Consider the following 9606-nt stretch of genomic DNA (forward strand, 5'->3'; position numbering starts at 1 on the left):
AATAAGCTTCACTAGAGTTTGGGAAGAAAAAGAGTACAAATCCATCAACTGTTTCATCTCTCTTGCTCAGGATTTTTTTTAATGTAGAAGGAAAAAATTTTTCATTTAATGTCCATCAGTACATGGCTGTTTTGATGCAGTCTGTAATCCCAGTGATTCTAGAGACTAGTGATTCACTCTGGTCTTTCTTCTTTCAGTAAGGAAGGTGGAGGTGTATGTAATCCTGTGCTTTCACTATCTTCAAGGTCAGGGGTGATGAGTGTCTCCAAATCCTCCACTTTCACTTTAATAGAAATAACTGCCAACAAAAAAGGTGCACCTCAATATATGAGTATTACATTTATAAAAATAAGTAAACAATTTAAAATATTAGTAGTACATACCCTCTTCCTCTGGCTCAGTTTTAAGAGTTATGATTGGTATGGGCTGTGCAGGTGTGTCTGCAAGCAGGGCTGGCATGTCTCGGGGCTCAGTAGATTCAGCCCGATTGTCTGACTGAAGACTTCCATCTTGCGGAGGGGCTGAATTTTTAGATGTGTCGTCATTAATTTTTTTCCTTACATATCGTCTCTCTAAAGTTCCCAGAAATATATGTTTGGAAAATGAAGATAATGTGAAATTAACAATTGTTTTAAAAATTAATGTTTAGAAATTTAAGTTATATTAAACAAATGACAAACATTGTTAAAAAGAGGAAGAGGTAAAAAAGAAATAAAACAAAAGAAATGACTAAGACAAGAAAAATACGTACTCTTTTTACCCACAGTTTTTTTGCTTGTATGTTCCTGCGGTTCTGCAAAAATAAACAAATGATTAAAACATAAATAATGGTTACCGTCACATTAAATTGAACTTCAAACAAACAATTTCAGTTACATATAAATATAATTAAACAACGATTAGTACTGATCCACCAGTATGATTAACAGAAATGTTGATATTTAGAAAAAGAACAATGTGCAGTTTCACTGTTTTTATGACTCAGATTTTTTGTTTGTACTAAAGGCTATCAGTCAGTCTGCACACAGGAAGACATGGCATAACATGACATTGGGAAATACGAAGTGGCGTTCAAGTCAAACCAGGACTTGTGATTCATGAACAGTACAAAAACGTGTCTCCAATTACCACATGGTGCCGCATCAGGATGCACAAATCACGTGTCAAGCTAAACAAAATTCAACCGTGTTATTGCAAGTATGGAACAGCGTGTTGTAATAAAATTTCTAGTGGAATTCAAAACAGACCGACACTTACAGAAGACTTCAAGCACAATATGGTGATGAGGCATTTTTTCACAGGAAAACATTTGAATAGTGCAAACAGTATAAAGAAGCCTGTACATCCATGAGTGATGATCTCGGCTGAGGTGGCTGGGAACCCACTCCAGTGAACTATGAACAATCATTGAGTGAAACACCTGATCCCTAAAAAACAATGGAAATCTTGCTGGCAACAAGCAGAAGATAAGCATCTATCTGTGGGAATTGTACCCGCAATCCTTAACAAATACTTGCATATTCTAACAAGAGAGCTCTCTGACTTCAACTGGCACAGATTGCACTGAGTAAAAGGAATGTTATCACATTGTTACCTGTGATTTGTGTGCATCATTTTATCCCCAAATCAAAATGTGGAGCAAAAACAGTAGAAGCGAACAGACACACCTGCTCCCGAAAAAATTTCAAGCCTAGTGCAAATGCAAATGTAGCATCTGCAAATGTAGCATCATTCTTGTGGATTTTCTACCCTGCGCTGTCAAACATGAACAGTGAATACTACTGGCAGGGTCTACGAGATGTGCATTTTAATGAAAAACGGTCTGTTTTTATCTCTAAGGGTATTCAGTTTTTTGCAGATTATGCAGATGCACATACTTCCCACCGCACCACAGGAAATTGGCTGGGAGTTACTGTTAGCATTGTCACCTTACACCTCCAGGTCCCGGGTTCGATTTTCACCTCGGGTCTGTGTGCATGGAGTTTGCATGTTCTCCCTGTGATTGGTGGGTTTCCTCCGGGTACTCCAGTTTCCTCCCACAGTCCAAAGACATGCAAATTAGGCTAATTAGCGTTAGAGTGTAACTGTGTGCATATATGTGTGCACATATTGGCATCCTTATTAATTAATTAATTGATTAATTTATTAAAAGTCTTTATATATCGATAAAGGTTTTACTCTCATACCAGTGTTCTGTTTTTCTGCACAATCAAAAGTCCTGGTTTGACTTGAATACCTACATATTTTTAGCCACAGAAAAAATAAACTAAATATTTGGCACTGTTGTGTTGGTCCGTAATTTGGTCAGTAATTTGATGTGCATGTCAGTAACTTGATGTTAATTTCTTCTTTAAAGAACAGTTGTACAAAAGGAAAATCATGTGTGATTATGCCATTGTGTTTAATGCAAGCATAGCTGTGATTTCGGTCTAGGCACGAGATCAAAGGTAATTACAGCCATCCTGATATTCAGGTAATTGTTGTGGATTTTAGCATAACAGCACTCTTGTCCATGGCATATTGCTTACTTCTTGCATGTTGATGTCTACTGTACATGTACAGTAGCACCACTGTAGTACTGGACATGGTACTGAGGTAAGACTTTACACTCGGGCAACAACTACTGACATACCATTTAAGCGTCATAAGCGGCAAGACATGAAACACAAAAATAAAGACATTGTGATCAATAAGTGGGTTCAGTGTACCTGGTCCAATGGGGGGCTGTAGCTGATATCCAGTGAGTTCACACCAGCCCACAGGGTAGATATCAGGGGATTCACAGTCTACCCACTGATCAAACTCTGACTCCCAGCCATCAAAGTGCAACAAAAGCAGACGACCCACACAGCGCTGCACTGTGGCCACACACACCAACCGAGGCTCCATTAGGTCCACTGCCTCCAGCTTCATGCCTGGGGCAAAGCCATGCTCAACAGGATCCTGGGGAATAGAGACAATAGAGGGGGAAGGACTTATATTTACTGTATTATTGTTATTTTACACGGACAAATCCCCAATGAAACATAAAGACAGGATAAATTACTGTGTTAAAAAGTCTGCGTGGAGCAGCCTCTGCTCCCGTTTCTTCTAAATATTTGGGCCATGTGAAGGTTGCCTGATCATATCCTATTAATAAAATAAATAAATTTCAAATTATCCTAATAAATTGTACAGGAAAATATGCAGTCTTAGAATTTTTGATATATATATATTTTTTTTAGATTTTTACCAGGGGGTAGTGTAAGGAGTATGTCATTGCTTTTGCAATATCCTGTGGGCAAGATGGCATGTGAGCTAGCATGGTAGCAAAACCAGTCTGAGCCATCTCCAATCTCCACACCATCAATACTGACCATAAGATAGCCATCAAACAGCACCTGATGAACCAGAAAAAAAGTATTCAAACTTTAGATTTCTGAGACAATTTTAAATAATTTACTCAATAATATAAAGTACATCAATTAAATTTCTCAGGAATTGTGATAATTTAATTAGATAAAGTCACAAAATACCAATATACTGTAATAGCAGTCTTTGCAAACCAATATGACAATCACTGTTGTACCTTTCGAACAGAAGCTACACAGATGATCCCCAAGTTCAGAGGATCGATGGCCTCCAGTTTCATGCCCTCTAAGAAAAACCCTCCTTCCATATAAACAGTCCTTAACTAACATTCATAAAAAATAAAAAAAAATTATACATCACCAAGATAAGAAGTGAAATAGTTGGTCACATGAGACACACACTGACCTTTTTGAAATGACTTGGCAAACTATCACACGGAGCCTTACGAAATGCCGGATGACTGCTCATATCAATAGACTTATCTGTGAAGAAAGTATACAGAACTAAAATATGACTTTGCTATGAGCTTTAAAGTGTATTTTATCTTCTCAAATGTAAAGTACCAAATTTAAAAAATCTAATTATTTAAAGATGAAATTTATATTTGCTAAATAAAATTATCATTAGACAATTATCATTACAATATATAAAAATTAATGTTACTATCCAGAAAAAAAACATTTAATAATTGTATGCATGTTGCAAATCATTCACCTATCCATCATTACCTGTCTCTTTAATGAGATGACCCACTCTAACAGACCAGTTTATGGGGTGTATAAGAGGGCTCAACATGTGACACCAGAAATCTGAAAGCACCTCCCCTGAGGCTCCAAGCCCTGCATCTTCATATATAAGCCTGAGACGGCCCCCAATCATGGTGTCTACCACTGCTGTACGGGTTCGACTAACCAGCGAGCGATCCACTACTTCTACACGGACCCCCTGTCTAAATGGACACTTTATACTATCTGCCATCTGAGAGAGACAGAAAAGAAAGAAATATAGAGCACTGCACTGTATATAGAAAACTGAAAGGTATGTGACACAATGTGCTTTTGATACTACCATAGCATGAAAATCCACAGGTATTGTAGATGCTCCAACAAGTCCCTCCATCAAGTATGATTTCCAATCAGATATAGGTTTTCTGATCTCTGAGTTGAAGAAAAAAAAAAAAGAAACACCATACACAATGTCTTGCTGCTCCTACTTCTGTTTAAATAAAGTAATAAAGGATTTACTGCCAGAGGTTTCTGACTTACCCTGAGGGGGAACTAGTAGTTTGCTGTTCACTGCACACCAGCCAATAGGATGGACATCAGCTGTACCCAGGTTACACCAAAAATCATGACAATCATCATCTTCAAAACCCACATATCGTAAAAGGGCCTTGTAACCTGAGAGAGAAGATGACTAAGGATATTTTTCAAAACAAAAAAGTATGACAGTTTTATCAAGAAAAACTCTGGCATATAGAGATTAATACAAAATCAAATAATTGAAGGTTAAAACTCATGAGATTTAAAAATTATTTGTTGCTATATAACCTATAAGTAAACCTGTTAACACTGTGTCCCTGTGGCTTGTCTTCCCTTCTTATATTCTTATAACAAAATTTATTAATACCATGAAAAAGTATCATGCTTACGTTCCACATTGTTCAAACCTTGCTCTTTGTAGAATAAAATACAGTAACTAGCCTATATCTTTAGCCTCTACTGGTGAAAATATTGTGTTTAAAATTTGCACAAACACACAAATTTTCACACAAATTTTCACACTGCACAAACAAAATAAGGTCTTTGTTTATTTTGTTCAAAATGGACTCTTATTTTACTCAAATTAAATTAGGTTGTAAATTGGTAAATTGATTTACACAGCTTTCAATTTATTTATTTGGAATGTTTTTTAAAAAAAAATTAATACAAGAGTTAATTACTTTGTTAATGATGTTTTAATCCTGTAGTACAACAGTTAGTTGACATCCATCAGATTTCACCTGACTAACACTGTTTGTATAATAAATGAATGTGGAACAAATGATTTGGTACCAGCAAGTCGAATGATGTTTGCAATCCAGTAAACCTTGGTCAGCAAAGCAGTGCGAGTATTCAGGACCTCCACGAGCAAACCCACCTCAATGTCTTCCCACTGAGCACAGAGTGGTACCTGTGTTGCCAAGAATCAGAAATCAAATAGATGTGTGTGACGCCAGTTACTTAACATTAAACAAAAAAAAAAAATTGTGACATAAATAAAATTAAATGAATTTGTATCAGCAACAGTAAACATTTCTAAAAGCATACAGTAGAAAGGTTTTATTTACATAAACAATACAAAATAAATTAATCTGGCTTTCATTTGACTGGTATTATAGAACTTTGATACTTAGATACTTGCTGATTTTACCTATTTTTAAATTTACAGCCTGAAGGAAAAACACTCACATGTCTGAAGCAGGACACTGGTGCAGCAAGGTAGCCATTTCTCTCAAGGTAACATCCCCAGTTAAAGCCAGAAGAGGCTGGAGAAAGAAAATAAATTAAGCATCACTTGCTTCATAAAAAGTGTGTATATCTGCATGTAAAATGCACATGTAAGTCCCACCATCTTTCTTAATAGCTGTGCTGCTATGATGACGTTCTGTGACTTCCACCTGAGAGGAAGCAGTGGTCTGTGGTGCAGGGGCTTTGCAAAGATGTCTTCCCTAAACATGGATGCACAAACACAAAAAGGTGTTAAATCATGTTTCATTATTTAAAAGCATCCAAACAATGTAGGATAAAATGAATGTAGTTCACATTCATCCACTTAGACTCTAGCTAAACTACAGTATAATGTGCAGCCTTTTTAGACACCGTCTCTTTCCTTAACAATTTCACTTCATAGATGACTTCACTGCTTACCTGTAATCTTGCCATTATAGAGGATTTTTTAGAGTTGGATGAGAAAGAACGGGAGCAGGATGGACTGCAGAAACGCTTGGATCTGGAATAAAAAGTGCCCCGTGTTCCAGATATACCACACATCTCACAAACCACTGCAGAAGAGCAAGACAGAAATACTTAAATTTAAAGAACCACTTACAAGTGTGAAGATCTTTAAACACTTCCCTAATGATTGATTTTGTCTTTCTGTACAAAGGAAAATTACCTACACAATAATCCAGTAATCTAGAGGTATATGAACTTTCTTGGGGAAATGCACTGCTAGTAATTTAAAGGGAAAAATATTTATTTTTGGTTTTTAGTGCATTACTTAAGCAAGCCATCCGCCAATCAAAAGTTAACACATTCGTTTATCATTTTCTGAAATCTCACAGCTCCATAGTGCTTTCCATATACACTATCCAGAGAGTAAAATAGTAGTACTCTTTTTTTTCTTAAAATTACACCTGGTTCATCAGCAACTTCCACAGGAGAGAGTGGAGCAAAAGTAGGACTAATATGGCCATCTTCATCAGATTGAAGCTTTTCGCTGCGCTTGTCATCTTTTTTTTCTTTTTCTTTTTCTGCAGCATCCGTGTCTGCATTCAGAGGGGGCCGACGTTTCTTCATGCAAAAAAAGAAAAAGTAGAAAGTGGTTAAATTAGGTACATTTAAGATCCATTGAATAATAGGCAGTGGTTTGATTCTATTGACATTGCGATTCTACATGGATTGCAATTTTATAAATATCTCGAATCGATACTAAATTTCCCCTGATTTTGTTACAATTTTAAATCTTCAAAAAATATATATATTGGTAAAATGTAACCTGTTCCTTATAACATTAGTTTCACAACTTTCCAATTAAGCGCAGCATTTAAACAATGCAAACTAACTTCAAAATGCAAGAGTTTGAGCAGCACATATTTGTCATCCTCTATATTATTTCTAAACAAACCGACAACGCAGGATGAAAATCTGTAAATAGTTCAGAGTGCACTACCTGTAGGATTATTAAGAAACTGTGATGTTTTACCTGCTAAAATGCTTTCAAAGTCTCAAAACATAACCTGGCAGTAAACTCACAGGTTGAGTGGCTTTCAACTAATTTGCAGTTGCAAAGAATTTTGATATTCTGTATAGGCGTTTCCGTTGCGCCACTCAGAAGCTTCTGCATTTGGTACAGAGCTAGTTATGTCTGAGGCTCGTCGGCTGATCGTCGGTCATGGCTAATCAAACTGAAGAGCAGCGGTTTAAAAAAAAATTATAATAATAATTTCTGAGTCAGTGTGCCAATATGGACATTGCCACACAAAAGAACTGAGGTTCATATCTGGTTCTGGATAGTTTTCAGTTATTTTATAATATATCTACAAAGTTCAATCGGTTGACTTATTTTTCCAATAAAACTTTGGAGGGTAATCATTATCTGTGGTTCCCCCTTTTTAAAGGTGGGTCAGTGGTATCGGACTATGGTTTGGAAGGTCCCAGGTTAAACCCCACAACCACCAAGATGGCATTGTTGAGCCCTTAAGCAAAGGCCCTTAACCCTCATCTGCTCAGATGTATGACTGTAAACCATGATGAGGTAAAAATGTAAGTCCCTCTCCATAAGGGCATCTGCCAAAATGCCATGAATGTCACAAAATATCCAATGACCTGCTTGTACCGGGTGATCCATGTTCATATGACCCCCAAGGCCTGAATGAATCAACTCTACTGAAAAGAGAGAAGCTGTTTTTTGAGTACTCACCGAGTCCAGCTTCTGATGCTCTGTGTTGACACCCTGCTTTTTCCTCTTAGGATTGCACACTGCGCAGGTGCTGCCATTGCCTCCACACTTTGTGCAAGAAGGTCGAATAAATATAGTTGGAATGGCACCTTCCTTTAGCTTGAGTCCTTTAGAACCCATGTTCTTGGTGACCGTGGTGGGTCTGGGTTCAAAGCAGTCCTTGCTGAAGTGTTCAGAGCACAAGAACGAGTGGGTCTTGGCAACCCATTTGTGGCGAGTTTTTTGTACCTGTTTTTCCCATTTTAGAAAGTCACCATGGTCCTTTGGAAATCTGAACATACTAACATTATCCCGGTATGACTTTCTACAGCCAAATGCTACACAGTGGTTCGGCATTTTGTGTTTTTTAGGCGTTTAAAGGGCGTTATTTCGGTGAATCCAGCAGACTCTATTTTTTGTTTGATTTTGATAGTCACATCATTTCCCTCTGAAAGTATATCTGAAAGAAATTGCAGCCAGAATAAATGTGTTGTTTATTAAAAAGTAAACAAAAACAACAACAATTTGTTAATAATTTAACACTAACTACGCTTAAACTACTAACCTCAGAAACCATCCACACGCTTTCTCTACGCCGTTTCTTTGGGGATTGTTGTCTTATCGAAAGGTGCACTACTGCCACCAAGTGCAGACAAACTGCAACATTAAAATTCAAACACCCTGCGCAAATTTGTCTGCGGCTGGGCATATACACATATACTGTATATTTATTCACAATTGAATTCATTTGATACATGTTTCTCATATACCTTAGCATATTATTAATAGCATATCATAAATGTAATATTGAACTATAATTTTTAAAAACACGTCCTAGAATGCTAGATCGGTTCCATGGTGTAATGGTTAGCACTCTGGACTCTGAATCCAGCGATCCGAGTTCAAATCTCGGTGGAACCTGTCAAGCTTTTCAAACTCGTACGAAAAAAATAACAGAACGTCAATAATATACAGGTTTTAATAGTCTGAAGACTTTCTAAGGCTTACAATTTCTTTGAACATGTTTAGTTTCAATTATATGGCTCTAGCCTCTTCAATCAATGAGTCTTAGTATGTTATCGTTTTTATTGAACAAGTTTTCATAGTGTTTGCATGTCTTTGTCTTCAGTCAGTTATGTCATCATTTTCATTTAACTCATGAGTCCTACACAGCTCTATTATAGGGGCTTGAAAAAGTTGGAGCATTAGGATTAGGATAACATAATTCAGCTGAGTCATGCATCTGTAAGTTTTATCTGTGTGAATGAAGCTTTCACACAACTGGCACTGATTTCACTATTTTGCTTTTCCACTTGTCAAAACTACAACACCCATTAAAATGTGAAGCCTACTTTGCGGCTTCGTGTTGTAAACAGTGCCGTCACATGCTTTGCTAGAAGCAGCCCTACTCCTTGCTGAAGATAAGAATAGGAAGCTGCATGAACGAATGGTTATGACTATAACCTCTGTTCCCTGAAGGAGAGGAACGAGGTACAACACATATTGTATGGGATATCACGCCCTCTCGTGTCCTGGCTGAAGCCACCTTTATTC

At 37.1% G+C, this 9606-nt stretch overlaps 1 protein-coding gene and 1 non-coding gene across 2 annotated transcripts; one reads left to right on the forward strand and one right to left on the reverse strand.

Annotated features, from left to right (window-relative positions):
* Positions 1-49: 49 nt before the first annotated feature.
* On the reverse strand, positions 50-8548 carry l3mbtl2 (L3MBTL histone methyl-lysine binding protein 2). The gene is made up of 17 exons (XM_053512269.1): positions 8035-8548; positions 6749-6905; positions 6261-6394; positions 5962-6061; positions 5802-5878; positions 5406-5523; positions 4617-4751; positions 4420-4508; positions 4080-4329; positions 3757-3833; positions 3569-3673; positions 3233-3380; positions 3047-3129; positions 2709-2943; positions 752-793; positions 384-572; positions 50-298 (listed from the first exon to the last, which is right to left on the reverse strand). Exons 1-17 carry the CDS (start codon positions 8407-8409, stop codon positions 174-176), a joined length of 2439 nt encoding a protein of 812 aa, XP_053368244.1. The 5' UTR covers positions 8410-8548; the 3' UTR covers positions 50-173.
* A 353-nt stretch (positions 8549-8901) lies between these two features.
* trnaq-cug (transfer RNA glutamine (anticodon CUG)) lies at positions 8902-8973 on the forward strand. Its single transcript has one exon. It is a non-coding gene; the product is annotated as a tRNA-Gln (tRNA).
* The last annotated feature ends 633 nt before the right edge of the window (positions 8974-9606 follow it).

The sequence above is a fragment of the Clarias gariepinus genome, chromosome 14, assembly GCF_024256425.1.
Source record: "Clarias gariepinus isolate MV-2021 ecotype Netherlands chromosome 14, CGAR_prim_01v2, whole genome shotgun sequence".
In the NCBI taxonomy this organism is placed as follows: domain Eukaryota; kingdom Metazoa; phylum Chordata; class Actinopteri; order Siluriformes; family Clariidae; genus Clarias; species Clarias gariepinus.

Coding starts and splice junctions, on each gene's coding strand:
- l3mbtl2 (XM_053512269.1), bottom strand. CDS start 8,409: ATGCCGAACCACTGTGTAGCATTTGGCTGTAGAAAGTCATACCGGGAT. Junction 794..2,708: donor ACAGCCCCCCATTGGACCAG/GTACACTGAACC, acceptor TTATTTTTGCAG/AACCGCAGGAACATACAAGC. Junction 299..383: donor AACTGAGCCAGAGGAAGAGG/GTATGTACTACT, acceptor TTTTGTTGGCAG/TTATTTCTATTAAAGTGAAA.